General features: G+C 40.6%; 1 protein-coding gene across 1 annotated transcript in view; it reads left to right on the top strand.

Annotated features, from left to right (window-relative positions):
- The window catches only part of LOC106084054 (dynein axonemal heavy chain 8), a 71,089-nt gene extending 58,874 nt beyond the window's left edge, over window positions 1–12,215 (top strand). The window contains exons 24-29 of the mRNA XM_013247492.2: window positions 27–295; window positions 4,517–7,389; window positions 10,864–11,042; window positions 11,107–11,322; window positions 11,392–11,721; window positions 11,801–12,215. Coding sequence (XP_013102946.2) covers window positions 27–295; window positions 4,517–7,389; window positions 10,864–11,042; window positions 11,107–11,322; window positions 11,392–11,721; window positions 11,801–11,926 — 3,993 coding nt within the window. The 3' untranslated portion in view covers window positions 11,927–12,215. The remainder of the gene's footprint in view (window positions 1–26; window positions 296–4,516; window positions 7,390–10,863; window positions 11,043–11,106; window positions 11,323–11,391; window positions 11,722–11,800) is intronic.
- The last annotated feature ends 7,390 nt before the right edge of the window (window positions 12,216–19,605 follow it).

Here is a 19,605-nt window from a genome sequence, read left to right as displayed (position 1 = left end):
TTTTTTTTATTTCCCCTTTGTTGTAGACCATTAAAGCGGCAGACATTGCCACCGTACGCAAATTGGGCAAGCCTCCCTACCTGATCACCTTAATTATGGATTGCGTTTGCATATTGTTCCGTAAACGCATAAAACTCATTAACCCAGATGTGGAAAAGCAATTTCTGGAAAGCTCGTGGGAGGAGTCCCTGAAAGTAATGTCTGATACCAGCTTCTTGAAGAAAATTGTTGAGTATCCCACGGATATTATTAACGCAGAGATGGTAGATTTAATGCTGCCCTATTTTAACTACAGGTGAGTTTTGCAAAACTATACACAGGGAGAAAATGTTCTCTTTCACGCACAGACAGTGCACAAAGAGGTGTGAATGAGCTAAAGCTCTGAGCCCGGCCAAAAAAATGAGTTGCATACTGCATGTACATATATAATGTAATGTAATCTTACCTCCAGGGACGTAGCCAGGGGAGCCCTCGGGCCCGAGGCTCCAAAGGCACAAAATGATTTTGTTTAAAGAAAAAAAAAAAAATTAAATCAAATTTATTCTAAACAAAAATTTAATTAAAATTTTTTATAATGACAAAATTTCATAACTTTAATGTTCTACAAAGACAAAATTTTGCTGAGACCAGGGCCGCCTTTTTTGAATTTGTAATGAATTTCTAAGTAAAACCAAAATTTTAATGAAATTTTTTCTAAACTAATTTTAATGATATTTTTCTAGAGATAAAATTTTAGCATAGTATTCTCTTATGGCAAAACTTCAGCACGGGCCGGACTCCCCTCGAAATTATTTTTTAAGACAAAATTTCTTTAAAATTGTTTTCTAAAGACAAAATTTTTATAAAAAAAAAAATATTAAATTTTTTCTAAAGACTACATTTTAATGAAATTTTTTAAGGCCTAACATACTTTCTAAAGACAATGAAACCTCGAGAATTTTTTAACCAAAATTTTAATTTTGCATAAATATTTTTAAAGTACTTTTATTATGCTTATCTGTTCCAAACAAAATTTTTTCCATGGACAAATTTCAATAAATATTTTTAAAGACAAAATTTTAATCCATTACGCCTGACCCTCTATTCAGTTGTCCGATTTTGATGAAATTTAATCTCTCCATATAAAAACGGGCGAGTAACTGATTGACTAACCGACTGATCAACTTCCAGCCCCAACGGCTAAAGCTAGAGTCATGAAATTTGGCTATATAACGGGATTTTGTGATTTTACGTTTAGGTACTTAAATAGTACGGAATGGTTAATTTTTACCCAGCGCGAGCGGATGGGCTAGTATTATGATTTTGGGCTCAAATATCAAAAAAAAAAAGATTTGCTGACGAAAGTTTCCCAAAATACCTTGTTTTTTAGTTGAGCTAGAGCTTTAAATGGCAACCTAAGTTCGGATGCTAAAAGAGTTTTTGGACATTAAGAAACAAAAAAGTACTAAAAATGTTACGAAATAGGTGAACTTTGCATAGGGCGAACGGTAGCTCTACCCTCTTTGAAATTAGGCTTAAATAATTGTTGTTGCGAAATAAAAAGGGTAGATAGAAAAAATATGAAAAAAATAATGGATACGGAAGAAACTTACGTTTAGCACAGTACTTGGCAATATGTACCGGACGACTAGAAGATTTTGTGGATATTCGCACATTTTGGTACTATTGTAAAACGTACAATATGACATTTATTGCCTTACATTTATTTTATAGAAACCATCAAATGCAACAAGACATTGAAATAGGTTCTAGAAATCTCACTCCTAAGAATTTTGAGAAATATTTTTGTTTGGTTTTTGGGATATAAAAAATTTGAGAAATATTTTTGTTTGGTTTTTGGGATATAAAAAATTTGAGAAATATTTTTGTTTGGTTTTTGGGATATAAAAAATTTTTGATTGTCAATTTTCCCCCGAAAACATTACGAGAAAAATAATTTTAATTGGTTTCACCCGTCCAATATAAAACTCTAAACCAAATTTCATTAAGATACCTTTTTCCTACCTCGAGCTAGATTTTTTCTAAGGCAGCTCCATTCTTGGGAATTTTTATACCCTCCACCATAAGATGGGGGTATACTAATTTCGTCATTCTGTTTGTAACTACTCGAAATATTCGTCTGAGACCCCATAAAGTATATATATTCTTGATCGTCGTGACATTTTATGTCGATCTAGCCATGTCCGTCCGTCCGTCCGTCTGTCTTTCGAAAGCACGCTAACTTCCGAAGGAGTAATGCTAGCCGCTTAAAATTTTGCACAAATACTTCTTATTAGTGTAGGTCGGTTGGTATTGTAAATGGGCCATATCGGTCCATGTTTTGATATAGCTGCCATATAAACCGATCTTGGGTCTTGACTTCTTGAGCCTCCAACGTGTTTTGTTATGATATCCAATAACTGTGCCAAGTATGGTTTAAATCGGTCCATAACCTGATATAGCTGCCATATAAACCGATCTTGGGTCTTGACTTCTTGAGCCTCTAGCTTGCGCAATTCTTATCCGATCAGAATGAAATTTTGCACGATGTGTTTTGTTATTATATCCCACAACTGTGCCAAGTATGGTTCAAATCGGCCCATAACCTGATATAGCTGTCATATAAACCGATCTTGGGTCTTGACTTCTTGAGCCTCTAGAGGGCGCAATTCTTATCCGATCAGAATGGAATTTCGCACGACGTGTTTTGTTATGATACCCAACAACTATGCCAAGTATGGTTTAAATCGGTCCATAACCTGATATAGCTGCCATATAAACCGATCTTGGGTCTTGACTTCTTGAGCCTCTAGAGGGCACAATTCTTATCCGATTTGAATGAAATTTTGCACGAAGTATTTCGTTATGATATCCAACAACTGTGCCAAGTATGGTTGAAATCGGTCCATAACCTGATATAGCTGTCATATAAACAGATCTGGGGATTTGACTTCTTGAGCTTTTAGAGGGCGCAATTCCTATCCGATTTGGCTGAAATTTTGCATGGCGTATTTTATTTTTACTTTCAACAACTGTGTCAAATAAGGTTCAAATCGGTTCATAACCTGATATAGCTGCCATATAAACCGATCTGGGATCTTGACTTCTTGACCCCTAGAGGTCGCAATTATTATCCGATATGCCTGAAATTTTGAACGACGGATCCTCTCATGACCATCAACATACGTGTTTATTATGATCTGAATCGGTCTATAGCCCAATACAGCTCCCATATAAATCGATCTCTCTATTTTTTTGTGCCCCCAAAGGGTGCAATTCTTATACGAATTGGCTGAAATTTTACACAGGTCTCCAACACATAATTTAATTGTGGTCCGAACCGGACCATATCTTGATATCGTTTTAATAGCAGAGCAACTCTTTTCTTATATCCTTTTTTGCCTAAGAAGAGATGCCGGAAAAAGGACTCGACAAATGCGATCCATGGTGGAGGGTATATAAGATTCGGCCCGGCCGAACTTAGCACGCTTTTACTTGTTTGTCCTTAATGCGTACCTGGGCACACGGAGCAGCAGCAAGAGCCGTTGCCGTTGTCTACCGTTCGAAGCCTTTATTACAACTTCCAAAAAAATATTTGTTGGGAATCAGTGTAAAATTCAGCTTGGACTTTATGACCAAATGTCACTGTGGCAGTTCCTGCACCCAAAAGTTACCACAATTTCAAGAAAAAAAAATTGAGGCATTTTTACTAATTTCACAGTAAAAAAAATTTTGGCGATTTTCGATTTTGAAAAAATGTGGGGTGCCCCCCCCGCCCCAAATAAAATCCTGGCTACGTCCCTGCTTACCTCTACTCTCTAAAATGGTCCAAGTAGAAAAGTCCATCGGATTGGCAAATTAGACAGCCACTGTGTGGGCGACATGAAATGCGGAACATGATTTTTTCGTCGTTCTTCACTCCGAGAAATTTGCTAGTAAAAATAGCAAAAATCTTTGCTGTTACAACATAATGGCTGCTGAAAAAGGAACAAACAAACAGCAAACAATTGCTGCTAACAATTTTTCAGCTGGTAGAAAGTTGAAAATAGTCCTAAATTGCCTCCATTTGATCACACAGGCGGAACTAAAAAATTATTATCTAGCGTAAAAATCTAAGACGATCTAGACATGTCCGTCCATCTGTCTGTTGAAATCACGCTACAGGCTTCAAAAATAGAGATATTGAGCTGAAACTGAAACAAAAAAGGCGCATTTATAATCCGATTTAACTGAAATTTGACACATTGACTTATGTTAGGCTTTTCGACATCCATGTTGTATATGGTTCAGATCGGTTTATTTTTAGATAAAAAGACCAATAGTTTGTTATACAAAATTGAACAATGACTTATGCTTATTAGTATTTGGTCCAAGTCGGATCATATTTCGATATAACCGATATGGGACATAAGGTATGCAATTTTCACCGGATTTTGATGAAAGGTGGCTTGCATATATACCCGAGGTGGTGGGTATCCACCACCTCGGCCGGGCCGAACTTAACGCCTTTTTGTTTTTTTTTCTTGTTTTTCCACAGTCTATATACCTTAGAAGCGGCCAAAGTGGCGTGCGGTAATGTGGCCGGCCTCCTATCCTGGACCATAGCTATGGCAAAATATTTTGAAGTTAACAAGGAAGTTTTGCCTTTAAAAGCTAACTTAGCGGTCCAAGCTGCCAAATATGCCAAGGCTTCCAATGATTTACAAGAAGCCGAGGAATTGTTTGCATCCAAAGAGAGGGAGTTGGCCAAGGTGCAAAAACAATTCGATGAAGCAATTGGCAAAAAGAATGCTGTCCTTGAGGAAGCCACAAGGTGCCAAGATAAAATGGATGCTGCCACCGCACTTATCAATGGTTTGGCCGGAGAGAAGATCCGATGGACAGAGCAAATAGCCCAATTTAAAAGTGAAACTGAACGTCTGGTGGGTGACACCATACTGTTGACTGCTTTCCTTTCATACACCGGGCCTTTCAACCAGGAATTCCGCAATGATTTGCAGTCACAATGGCTTAAGCGCATCGTGGATCTTCTAATTCCCATATCCTCCAATCTCAATATCATTGACAGCTTAACCGATCGTACGCAAATCGGTGAATGGAATCTACAGGGTCTACCCACCGATGAGCTGTCCATACAGAATGGCATAATTGCCACCAAAGCCGTTCGCTTTCCCTTGCTCATCGATCCCCAATCGCAAGGAAAGTCATGGATAAAGAGTAAGGAAAAGGAGAACAGTTTGATTGTGACCAATTTGTCACATCGCTATTTCCGAACGCATATCGAAGATGCAGTTAGCTTAGGGCTGCCTGTAATTATAGAGGATGTGGGCGAAGAATTGGATCCCTGCCTGGACAACGTCTTGGATCGCAACCTCCTAAAAGTCGGTACCACATATAAGATCAAGCTGGGAGACAAGGAAATCGATTATAATGCAGCCTTTCGATGTTATATCACTACCAAACTACCAAATCCTGCTTATACACCCGAAGTATCCGCCCGCACCTCCATTATCGATTTCACAGTAACCATGAAAGGTCTGGAGGATCAATTGCTGGGCCGTGTCATACTCACAGAACGCAAGGAGCTGGAGAAGGAACGCACCAATTTGGTTGAAACCGTCACAGGAAATATGAAGAAAATGAAAGAGCTTGAAGCAAATCTGCTGCACAAACTCTCCACCACCCAGGGCAGTCTGTTGGATGATGTCACCGTCATTGAGGTCTTGAATACCAGTAAAAACACAGCCATCGACGTCAAAGAGAAACTGGATATAGCCAAAATTACCGAGGCCAAAATCAATGTAGCTCGTGAAGAATATCGGCCAGTGGCGACACGAGGCAGTGTCCTTTATTTCCTGGTGTGCTCCATGGCCAATGTGAATATGATGTACCAAACTTCGCTGGTGCAGTTTCTCGATCGTTTCGATGCCAGCATGCATTTGTCGGCCAAAACACAGATAACCCAGAAAAGAATCAAAATCATCATCGACTACTTGACTTTCGAAATTTACAGATACAAATCGAGGGGATTATATGAAAAGGACAAGTTTCTCTTTGTACTGCTAATGGCTTTGAATATAGACCGCCAGATGGACTTGATAAGCTATGAGGAATTTCAAAATTTCATAAAGGGAGGAGCGGCGTTAAATCTCAACGATTGTCCCCCGGTTCCGCACAAATGGATAACTGATGAAACATGGCTGAATCTGGTGCAGCTTGCCAATTTGCCTGTCTTCAGTCAAATTTTGAATAAAGTCTCAAATAACGAGCGTGGCTGGTTTAATTGGTACAAGAAAGAATGTCCTGAAAGCGATGTCATTCCAGACGGCTACAACAGTCTGGATCCATTCCGCCGTTTGCTGTTGATACGCTCCTGGTGCACAGATCGCACTTTGTCGCAGAGCCGCCAGTATATAGGCCATTCCCTGGGTGAGCGCTTTGCCGAACCAGTGGTATTGAACTTTGATAATCTGTTGGTGGAAAGCAAACCCTTGATGCCAATAGTATGTTTTCTATCCATGGGTTCGGATCCCTCATCAAATATCGAGGCGTTGGCCAAGAAAAATGAACTCAAGTGTTATCCTATTTCCATGGGTCAGGGACAGGAAATACATGCCCGCAAGCTGGTGACCATGTGCATGGAAGATGGCGGATGGGTGCTGCTGCAAAACTGTCATTTAGGCTTGGAGTACATGAATGAATTGACATTGTTGTTACTCGATTTGGAAAGAGGCGACGAAACTGCATACAGTTCAAACTTTAGGGTATGGATCACCACAGAGCCCCACCCAGAATTTTCCATTACTTTGTTGCAAATGTCCTTGAAATTTACCAATGAGCCACCGGCAGGAGTGCGCGCTGGCCTAAAACGTACTTATGGAAACCTGTCCCAAGATTTCTTGGATTATTCCCAATCGGTGTACTACCATCCGCTGGTGTATGCCATTTCCTTTTTACATTCCGTTGTACAGGAACGACGTAAATTTGGCCCACTTGGCTGGAACATACCATACGAATTCAACTCAGCCGATTGGTATGCCAGTTGCCTTTTTGTGCAAAATCATTTGGATGGTCTTGAACCGGGTAAAGGCATAAGTTGGAACACCGTTCGCTATATGTTGGGCGAAGTTCAATATGGTGGCCGCGTCACCGATGACTACGACAAACGCTTGCTGAATACCTTTGGTCGAGTGTGGTTCCACGATCAATTGTTTGCCGAAGCGTTTGAATTCTTTAAAGGTTACAAAATATTGAGCTTTAAAGAGCAGCAAGCCTATTTAATGGCCATAGAAGAGTTGCCGAATATTGATAGCCCTCAGGTTTATGGATTCCATCCAAATGCTGAAATAACCTACCAAACCAATACGACGAGATCGATACTAGACACGATTATGTCAATTCAACCAAAGGGTAAGTGTACGAATTTTTAAAGATAAATGGTTTTAATTTTCTGTTGTCCTTTGTGAGAAATCAATTTATTAGAAAACTAGCTTGTTTTGCTGTGCTTCGCTACACCCTAAAGTGGCTATTTAAAATTGAATGCTTTTTTAAATGCTACTTCCCAAAGCCATGGGTGTTTCTTGGATCTATATAACTTTCAAATACATACTATAGGGTGATTTTTTTGAGGTTAGGATTTTCATGCATTAGTATTTGACAGATCACGTGGGATTTCAGACATGGTGTCAAAGAGAAAGATGCTCAGTATGCTTTGACATTTCATCATGAATAGACTTACTAACGAGCAACGCTTGCAAATCATTGAATTTTATTACCAAAATCAGTGTTCGGTTCGAAATGTGTTCAAATTTTGACAAATTTTGTTCAGCGATGAGGCTCATTTCTGGTTGAATGGCTACGTAAATAAGCAAAATTGCCGCATTTGGAGTGAAGAGCAATCAGAAGCCGTTCAAGAACTGCCCATGCATCCCGAAAAATGCACTGTTTGGTGTGGTTTGTACACTGGTGGAATCATTGGACCGTATTTTTTCAAAGATGCTGTTGGACGCAACGTTACGGTGAATGAACACATTTCGAACCGAACACTGATTTTGGTAATAAAATTCAATGATTTGCAAGCGTTGCTCGTTAGTAAGTCTATTCATGATGAAATGTCAAAGCATACTGAGCATCTTTCTCTTTGACACCATGTCTGAAATCCCACGTGATCTGTCAAATACTAATGCATGAAAATCCTAACCTCAAAAAAATCACCCTTTATATCCGCTATAAGAATTTTAAAAAGTCCCAAAGGACCTTAGTGAATCAACGTTATTCTAAATTTGTAAATATGATTCGTACCCTACTATCGAAGTCCCTTAATTTGAGTCCCACATAGTCCCGATTGGCCTTCATGTCCGATAGTGGGGTTTTCTGGAGGCCCCAGATACTTGTCCCAAATAATCGAATATAAGTTTCGTATATTACTCCCAAAGTCCTTTTATTTAAGTCCTACATTGTCCCGGTCGTTCTGCATGAGTGTTTGGGGAATTGGGGCATGAGTGATGCAGATTCGAACTCAAACTTCCAATGACCTTTTATATAAGTCCCATGATGTCTCGATCACCCCATATATTCTTTTTACGATTATTTGGCGGCCCCCACACTTACTCCCTAATTTGGAAACCCAATTTTTACTCTACACTTCCAATTGTATCCAATATTAGCCCAATCATACAAATTTTCTTTCTGACAGTCTTTTAGGTGATGGGGTTTATTAGCATTTTTGAGTAGTAATATTTGGCACCATATTTTGATATCAATTTCATATTCTATTCTTGTATGGATGAATTCTTGGCGGACTCAGAAAATGAAACTACCCCAACAGTGGTGAAAATTCTGAATCCTGACTGCGGTCCGGTTTCTGCAGATAAATCTCCACCATTGTAAGGCCGCTTCGTCGGCACTAAAGGTCCTTCTGGTGGCAGGAGGATTTGATGTATGTGTTTCATTTTGTTGATTCATGGACTAAGAATTCCGGGATTTAAACTACTCAAGGATACGGGGAATGGGAGACACAGGGCCCATGTTCTTGCAAAGATTAGTCTAATTGTTTTTCTTCTTCCGCCGCTAAGCACTGAAGATTTAGTAGCCAGCCTTGAAATAAATAAGTCTCATTACTGGCTGGCTTCCCTATATATGGCTCACGATCCTGAGATGCCGCCTTCAAGCCTTAAGTTGCTTGTTGAAGCCTCTCTGATTACCAATATATTAGTTTCAGCTTTGGGAAAAATACTGCACAAGTGATCCCTCCCATAAACAGAAGAAATAAGGATAGATTTCGGCACACATTCTGCACGTTTATCCCTTCTAGACCAGAAAAGGAAGTTGAAACTGCGGAGGATATAGACATAATGGTCAAGCGGATCACGAAGGTCCTGAATGACTAGCTTTAGTCAGCATGTCCTAGTGCCAAGCCAAAGGGCAAACAGCGACCGCCATGGTCGACCCCAGAACTGGTTGGTCTAAGGAAGGGCTGCAGAAAACTTTTCAACAAGGAGAAAGCCATAAGGGCACCACACGATTGGGGCATCTATAAAGCTGAGTTAAAAAATATAAGTGCGTGCTGAGAAAGGCTCAGTACCTGGGTGGTATTTTGTAACTCCGTTGAGGAAACATCTGAGCCTTTTGGGCTAAGGAACATCCTGTCCTCGAGACCTTTTACGGTGGGATACATTCAGAAGTCAGTCAATGTATGGACAATGCCCAGTGTGGAAACACCAAAACTACTCGTTGATAGGCCAGGCCGCCAGGCCCTGATGACGTATCACCGGTTGAAATGCAATCTGTGTCCGCTAGACTGGCTCCTTGGCATAGGGAGCAGTACTCTGCTTATATCAGCATGTGGAACATACCTGTGGGATGGAGAGATACAACGGTCATTTTCATTCCGAAAGCAGGGAAACTTTACCACACGAAGGCGAAAGACTTTCGTTCTATAAGTCTGCCATCCTTTATGCTGAAGGGTCTAGAGAGGAACTCCTCAAAAAGATGTACTGTCAGCCAGATCCAAGTGATGGCTTATTTGTGCTTCACAGCCGCACTGAAGACAACACCATCTTATGCACTGAATTTATTGCTACACCTAATGCCTTTGGACATTGTGGCTAGACAAGACATTGCTGCGAACACTACTGTGAGGCTAAGGGAGCTTTCCCTTTGGTCATGCGGCCCTCGAACAATGTGTTATAGTTGGTGCAATGCTCGATATCGCAGGCAATGTGGATTACACTGCCACTTAAACCTAACCAAAACTACGGTTGTTGTAATATGGCATTGCATTAGCACATTAGCTGTGTTAAGTAATTTACTATTATTAGTATGTTCTGGATCGAATTTTAATAAATCCAGCCTTATCTCGCACCTTGCTACCAAGAGTAACCTTTAGGCAAATTTTCAAGTTTGTATGTTTAGCAGTTTGGTCTGGACGAATATCAGTTAGTACTGACACTGCCATTTTATACATATAGAGTTTTCATGAGAGAATACACCAATAGGCATTCGAATCCTCTAGCCTTCGGCAAATGCGCACATTATCCGATAGTATATACTCTCTCAATTCCAAATTTTATAAAGATATCTCTATTCGTTTCAAAATGAATGAATTGTCTAAATTTTTACTGCCTTATCCCAATGTGTGACTTTAAGGATATAAATATCAGATGTTTGAGAATGTATAGAGAATTCTTAGTAAGGTTTTCCATTTCTTAATTGTTTGCAGTGTTTTCTATCATTCAGTTTGAACTTGAATCTGACAGTGTTCATGTGTACATATATGAGATAAATCTCTTTGGAGTTTCTTAATGGGATATATGTGGGAAATTTTGAATTTTGGTTTTCCTCCTCAAATATGAACTTGTTGTTTTTGATTTATCATTATTTTAGAATCTTCTGGTGGTGATGGTGAAACTCGTGAGGATAAAGTTGCTCATCAAGTGCGAGAAATGCAAAGCAAAGCTCCATCACCGTATGATCTATTTGAGGTCAAGGAACGTTTAAAGGCTATGGGAGCTTTGAGTTCCATGAATATTTTCTTGAGACAAGAAATTGATCGTATGCAAAAGGTATGCCTCTGTGCTTATTTTATAGAAATAAGAAGCGTTATTCACGCACTATGCAAAATTACAGATAATTATTTTGGTGAGATCCACACTCAAAGATTTGCTCCTGGCCATAGAGGGCACCATTATTATGAGCGAACAGTTGAGGGATGCTTTAGACAATATTTTCAATGCACGTGTGCCAGCCATTTGGCAAAAGGGAAGTTGGGCTTCTTCAACTCTGGGTTTTTGGTTCACCGAAATGCTGGAGAGAAATGCTCAATTTCATTGTTGGTGTTTTGTGGTATGTGATATTCGTTCTAAAAATCACTTTATTTTATTTTTGTTATAATAATAATGCTCTCACGTTTAGAATCGCCCTGCGGTCTTTTGGATGTCAGGATTTTTCAATCCTCAAGGCTTTCTTACAGCTATGAAGCAAGAAGTGGCCAGAGCCCATCATGGTTGGGCTTTGGATCAAGTCTCTATGACAAATGAAGTTCTTAAAATAGGTATAGAGGACTGCAAAAAACCTCCGAAAGAAGGCGTTTTTGTTCATGGATTGTATTTGGATGGGGCTGGCTGGGATCGTAAAACATCCCGTTTGATTGAGTCCACGAATAAAGTGTTGTATGTCCTAATGCCAGTGGTTCATATATCGGCCATTAATTCGACTGCTCCTAAAAGTCCGAAATTATATACGGTAAGAATTTAGTTCAAATTAATATGCACGTACATAACCAGTTTTGTGTGTGTGTCTGTTTTTTTTTTTTTCTTAATAGTGCCCTGTTTACAAGAAAATGAATCGTACTGATCTAAATTACATCTCTCCCCTTTGGTTGAATACCTTAAAAAATCCGGATCATTGGATATTAAGAGGCGTTGCCTTATTGTGTGATATCAAATAGGCCCGATTTAGGCATTATTATGCATATATATAATTTTTTTTTTTAAATTTATAGATTATTAAATGTACACCTAACCATGGTTTTGGAATGCATTATACGAAATTTTCCTTTTCTTTGCTTTTTATACCCGCCACCATAGGATGGGGGGTATACTAATTTCGTCATTCTGTTTGTAACTACTTGAAATATTCGTCTGAGGCCCCATATATATTGGGTTGCCCAAAAAGTAATTGCGGATTTTTTAAAAGAAAGTAAATGAATTTTTAATAAAACTTAGAATGAACTTTAATCAAATATACTTTTTTTACACTTTTTTCTAAAGCAAGCTAAAAGTAACAGCTGATAACTGACAGAAGAAAGAATGCAATTACAGAGTCACAAGCTGTGAAAAAATTTTGTCAACGCCGACTATATGAATATATTCTTGTTGTCGTGACATTTTATGTCGATCTAGCCATGTCCGTCTGTCTGTCGAAAGCACGCTAACTTCCGAAGGAGTAAAGCTAGCCGCTTGAAATTTTGCACAAATACTTCTTATTAGTGTAGGTACAACACAAGTGTAGATACAACACTTTATTGTAAATGGGCCATATCGGTCCATGTTTTGATATAGCTGCCATATAAACCGATCTTGGGTCTTGACTTCTTGAGCCTCTAGAGTGCGCAATTCTTTTCCGATTGGAATAAAATTTTGCACGACGTGTTTCGCTATGACTTCCAACAACTGTGCCAATTATTGTTAAAATCGGTCTATAACCTGATATTGCTGTCATATAAACCGAACTGGGGACTTGACTTTTTGAGCTTCTAAAGGGCGCCATTCCTATCCGATTTGGCTGAAATTTTGCAAGACGGATTCTCTCATGACCATCAACATACTTGTTTATTATGGTCTGAATCGGTCCATAGCCCGATACAGCTCCCATATAAATCGATCTTTCTATTTTACTTCTTGAGCCCCAAAGGGCGCAATTCTTATTCGAGTTGGCTGACATTTTACACAGGTCTCCAACTTATAATTTAATTGTGGTCCGAACCGGACCATATCTTGATATCGCTCTAATAGCAGAGCAAATCTTTCCTTATGTCCTTTTTTGCCTAAGAAGAGATGCCGAGAAAAGGACTCAACAAATGCGATCCATGGTGGAGGGTATATAAGATTCGGCCCAGCCGAACTTAGCACGCTTTTACTTGTTCTTGTTGCTATTCTTCTAAATGAAACTGTCGCACATTGAACTAAATGTTTCAGTAATGCAAGATTCTTGTTTGAGCCCTTGAGTGGAGCGGACGTTTTGTTTTTCGCTCCGCAAGAATTTTTATGTAACTCGTAGAAGGTCAATATTTTTGAAAGAAAAAATTTAAGTCACTCAAAGATAACTACGATAGTGGCAGATCTAGAGCCCGGGAGTAGGCTTAGAATGAACTCCAAAAACCCAACAGCTGCGGTGGTGGCATCAGGCCGTAGCATGTTGTCTGCTACTGAAACCTCGAGAAACCTACTGAAAGTGGAGCGGCTGCTCCACTAGCCGACAGACGACTGGTCAGCAGGGGCTTTTGACCTGGTTCGAGTCTTAAGGACAAGGCCGAACCTATTCTTTTTACGCATGCCTATAATTTGCCTAGCCAACCATGCCTATAATTCGCCTACGCATGCAGGGGCAAATTTCCCCGGCAAACCAAACGCTCTTTAAGAGGTTGGATTAATAGAAGAGGCATCGCTCTCATGTTTATTGAGAGGCTTGGTGCGAATGATCCTAAGACTCTCACTAATAGGGAGAGAGACTCCCTAAATTGGGCTCGGGTATTCGCTGCATCGGCTACCCTAAGATTTGGAAACTGCACCGCAGTCAGCCAAAAGGCTTCGGTCACCTGGAGGGCATCTCATGCCTAAAAGAACTATGGCGAACAACAGTAGGATGGGTCCAAGAACCTTTGATAATGTCGCTAGGGACAGTTTAGTGATGGCAGTTGTGAACAAGGGAGAAGAACAGGACTGCATACCTAGGAATAATTGGAATGAGTTAGTCAATGGACTGTCATCAGTTTACTCCGATGTCCTTGCGGAATTTTCTGGGTCTCCTCCATTTTGTGACGATGCAGGCTGGTAACGGAGCCGATACAGACTATTTGCCTTCGGGGATCAACGCTCAATTGAAATTTGTCGTTGTGCGCTAAAAAAGATTGGTGAGATCTGGCCAGGTGCAGTACTAGATTTAGTCAAGAAGGAAGATATTCCTTCTCGACCAATGGCGCATGCTTTGATATCGAGAGTTCCTTCAGTTCCTGAATCGATACTTGGAAGACTAAGGGAATGTAATGCCAATATTTCAACCACCGACTGAAAGATTGGTAGATTGGATGCGGTTGATGGTGACAGGAGACATGCAGTATTCGTACTAAATTCCGGCTGTCTCGCAGACCTCAACAAGTCTGAAGGACTTATATTCTACGGATTCAACAAGTTGAAACTGAAGGTCTATGGGAGCGGTAGGATTTGGAATCAGTAGACGATTCAGGAGTTATTGCTAAACACTTGCCTGAGGAACTATAGACCACATCGCTAAAGTCTGGCGGATTGCAGGAGACTGAAAATCCCCCTGCCACAATCGATACAGGAGGGGATGACATCGTAACGGGACCCGTCAAGCCCTGTGTGGGTGGATCACAAAGTTGGACTGGGCTCAAAGTGCGCGACAGCTGGGAAACACGGAACTCAGAAAGTACTTCGACAGCAACAGTTAGAGAAGAATCTAGGGAGAAATCGTCCACACTGCAAGTGTCCAGTGTCCTAAGGAAGAGTGGTTCCACAGCTTTTCACCTGTCCTCGATGCGTATCTTTTGTGAGGATGTACTCCTGGCAGAATCAGAAGAAGAGACAAACACAACAGTGGAAGTTCTGAATCCTGACTATGGTCCTGTTTTTACAGATAAATCTCCACCTCCAGATGGCAGGGGGATTTGACATCGTTCTTATCCAGGAACCATGGGTATGTGGAGGAATGGTTCGTGGACTAAGAATTCCGGAATTTAAACTACTCAAGGATACGGGGAATGGGAGACACGGGGCCTGTATTCTTGGAAAGAGTTGTCTAAATGTTGTGTCATTGTAGGAAGTGATGCTAATGCACATCACCAGATACGGGGAAGTTCGCATGTCAACGAAAGGGGTAAGATGCAATCTGGCGATTTATAATAAAGGGGTTAAAACGACCTTTATTACCAGGAACAGGCAGGAGGTACTAGATATTACCTTTGTATCGGAAGTTATAATTGGAAGAATATGTGACTGGGAAGTGTTGGATGACCACAGTTCCTCTGATCATCGTTATATTAGTTTTAGCCTTGGAGAAAATACTGAAGTTGTATTCCCTTGGCTAAACAGAAGAAAGGCGGATTGGGATAAATTTCGGCACAAATTCTACACGGTTATCCCTTCTGGACCAGAAAAGGAAGTGGCAACTACGGAGGATATAGACATAGAGGTCAAGCGGATCACGAAGGCCCTGAATGACTCGCTTGTGTCAGCATGCCCTAGTGACAAGCCAAGGGGGAAACAGCGACCGCCATGGTGGACCCCAGAGCTGGTTGGTCTAAGGAAGGACTGCAGAAAACTCTTTAACGGAGCAAAAGCCACAAGGGCACCACACGTTTGGGACATCTATAAGGCTGAGCTAAGAAAATATAAGGGAGAGCTTAGAAAGGCCCAGAACAAATCCCGGGTAGAATTCTGCAGCTCCGTGGAGGATACATCTGAGGCCTCTAGGCTAAGGAAGATTCTGTCCTAGAGACCTATTACGGTGGGGTATATTCAGAAGTCAGATAATGTTTGGACAATGTTTAGTGAGGAAACACTAGAACTACTCGTTGATACACATTTTCCGGGAAATTCTCCAATGGACAACGTGGAGCCAGAAGAGGTTGTCACAGATATGCATTCGTCGGAGGCCTTTACGAAAATTGTGTCTGAGCCGAAAATCCTTCGGGCGACAAGAAGTTTCGACTCCTTTATGTCGCCAGGCCCTGATGATGTTTCACCGGTTGAATTACAAGCTGTGTCTCATAGACTAGTTTCCTGGCTAAGGGAGATATATTCCGCTTGTATCAGAATGTCATATATACCAGTGGGATGGAGGGACACGAAGGTAATTTTCATTCCGAAAGCAGGAAAACCCTACCACACGAAGGCGAAAGATTTTCGTCCTATTAGTCTGTCATCCTTTATGCTGAAGACTCTTGAGAGGTAGATAGAGACATATCTTAGGGCAAAGATCCCTGGAGATCGCCTGTCGTGGCAGCAGTAGGTATATAGTAAAGGCAAATCCACTGAAACAGCCTTTCATGACCTAGTCGGCTACATAGAGGGTTCTCTCGCTGTCAAGGAATATACAATGGTAACATTTCTTGACTTTGAAGGTGCTTTCAAAAATGTAAAACCGACGTCGATCATGATGGTAGGCGTCAACCCTACCGTAAGAGAGTTTATTAATAACTTACTTACTAAAAGATGCATTACGTCAGGCTTGGATCCTGTGGATCTAAAAAGATGGGTCAACAAAGGAACTCCTCAAGGAGATGTACTGTCTCCTCTACATCGGAATATAGCCATTAACAATATATTGTTGTCTCTCGAAGAAAAAGGCGTAAAAGTGGCCGCGTATGCTGATGACATGGCAATTGCGGTTAGGGGAAAGTTTCCCAGCACTCTAAGAGGTATACTTCAGGAAGCACTACTTGCGACAGCAAAGTGGGCTGCCGAAAGTGGTCTTGGTATAAATCTGTGCAACTTGTATCTCCGTTCAGCAGAAGATACAAGTTGCCTACAGTGACGCCTGTCTTCTTGGGAGCAGAGAATGTTCCATTTACAGAGAGCGCGAAATACCTGGGTGTTTTACTGAACAGGAAATTGAACTTCAACTCTAACATTTTGGAAAGCGCAAGAAAAGCCACTCTTGCCCTATACACCTGCAAGAGAGCCATTGGCAAAAGTTGGCGGTTTAGACCGCGCGTCATGAATTGGGTATGTACTGCTGTTGTCAAACCCATAATGCTATATGGTGTTGTGGTCTGGTGGACGGCGCTTCAAAAGCCCACCTATAGTTCAATAGTCAACCGGATTCAAAGGATGGCTTGTTTGCGCATCATAGCCGCACTGAGAACGACACCATCTGATGCACTGAATTTAATGCTACACCTAATGCCTTTGGACATTGTGGCTAGACAGATTGCTGTGACCACAACCGTGAGGCTAAGGGAGCTTTCTCATTAGTCATGTGGCGGCTACGGACACTGTGTTGTACTTGATACAATATCCGATGTTCCAGGCAGTGTGGATTACACCCTACCTGAGCCGCTGTTTGATGAAAGTACCGATTGGAACTATGATATCCCTGGTAATAGAAGTTACATAGACTTCTATACGGATCGTTCCAAACTAAACTATCAGGTGGGCTTTGGGGTGTACTCTAAAGATCTAGAACTGGTCATATTAAAAAGGTTACCCGACCACTGCAGTGTGTATCAAGCGGAGATCCTTGCAATTAAGGAAGTGGTGGAATAGCTAAGATATAATGTCATTAAGACGATTGGCATAAATATCTTCTCAGACTGCCTTTAAATCCCCGTAAAACGTATTTCTGAACACAAAAACCGCCCTCGACTGTCGCAGATCTTTCAACGAGATGGCTGTACAGTTCAAAATTCACCTGTTCTGGATGCCGGGCCACAGAGATATCCCAGGGAGTTGTAAAGCGGATGAACATGCGAGACTAGGAACTACCTTACACACTTCAGGGACAATGGAATCTGTGGGTATGCCTCTAGCGACATGTAAGCTACGTTTTCAGGATCAGGCCCGAAGGACAACGAATGATAGACGGTCACAAAGAGGGGGCAGTGAGCATTCCAAAACTATGTGGCCTAATCTAGACTTGAAGAAGTCTACCGCTTTGCTGTCACTGGCTAGAACAGACGTCTCATTGTGTTCGTCCTGACAGGTCCCTAATCGACGAGGTCTAATCGAAAAACATGCTGACAGACTGAAGGTTGCCAGTAACGACTTTTGCAGAAGCTGTGAGGACATCGAAGAAAAAGAGACTATAGAACACATTCTGTGTGTGTGTCCCGCATTGGCAGTCAGAAGGTGTTCCACTTTAGGTTCTCTTTTCTTTGGGAACCTGTCTGATTTAGCGTATCTAAAAATTCGGCTTGTTGGATATGGATGGTTCAACGGTAGGGACTAGAAGGGGTATCGCAATGGACGAAAACGTCTAAGTGAGTCTGATAGCAGACTGCCACTTAAACCTAACCTAAAACCTATAATGAAAAGTTTTTGTGAATACGACCGCAAGACTTTAACGACAACATAAGAAAGAACTTTCAAATATATAACGGAGTCATCTACCGTAGTATTTAGGATGGAATATATTACAAAATTGAAAAAAAAAAATTGGTCGATGTTGAAACTTAAAAAAAACATAGCTGGCAAATCAAATAGTCATATACATAGAAAGATTTTTTTTTTAATTTTCACAAAAAAAAACAATTACTCCTACGAAGTTCTGCCGCTATCCGGGACAAAGAATTCGCATTACAGGCGCATTTCAACACCAAGCCCAATGTTTCCAAACATGCAAGCACACAATTTCAACCAAATATTGTCTTCACGATTTAAAAAAGTTGGTACTGCAGATATGGCACATGAAGGAGAAAATGCAGAGGTGAAAATAAATGAAAATGTGGACTACGAATTATCTGGTAGTAGAAATCATAAAGACATTGACTTGCGGTATGGTGTGGTCTTAAAGAGGAAGACCTTTTCGAAGAAATCATTGGAAACGTTGAAAATGTGGTTATATAAACATCGATACCATGCCTATCCAAGCGAAGAGGAGAAAATCATGCTATCACAAGAGACACATTTGACGGTTTCCCAGGTAAACAGTTGGTTTGTCAATGCTCGCCGTAGACTTTTGCCCGTAATTCTGCGAAGCGAGGGATACGATCCAAGTCATTATAGAATTACACGCGGATCTAAAAACAAAATGATTGAATCCCCAATAAATTGCAGTGCAAAGCCGAATATTTCCAACCTCTCACCAATCCTAGTGAGAGCTGCCGAAGAGATTGAGGAAGTAGATGTTGGTGTCGAAGATGTGTTTTTGTTGCAAGGCAATGCAAATAGATTAATGAGCTTTTATGAGCCAGTTAACACTAGTATCTCCAATAGTAGTGACACCATCGACTACCCCAGCAATGATGAAGGTAAATGGCAATCCTTTCTAAATCTCCCTGACATAACTTCTATAAGTCAAAGTCCATACTATTGTGAAAATTTGATGCCATCACATTTCGAAATTTCGAATACACTGCAATCTGTAGATGAAAATTTTAAGGAGACCGCAGATAATGGTTCTGGGTATCAAGAGTCAGATCAAATATTTTCCGGTTTCGATATTATATACCTTGACGACATGGACATTGGTGCTGAAATTACGGTTGAAACGTCAATCAATTAGAATATATGGCCCAATTTTAACCGGCACGATATCATCACAACATTTATAATTTTCATGTTTTCAATTCACCATCAAAAATCGAATGAATCCCAATATCATTACAACGTTTATAGGAAAAACTTTGTTTTTCAATTCACCATATCAGAAACTTGCGCATGTAAACTG

Source organism: Stomoxys calcitrans, chromosome 3 (genome assembly GCF_963082655.1).
Source record: "Stomoxys calcitrans chromosome 3, idStoCalc2.1, whole genome shotgun sequence".
Taxonomy (NCBI): domain Eukaryota; kingdom Metazoa; phylum Arthropoda; class Insecta; order Diptera; family Muscidae; genus Stomoxys; species Stomoxys calcitrans.
This window is presented reverse-complemented; position numbering and strand designations above follow the sequence as displayed.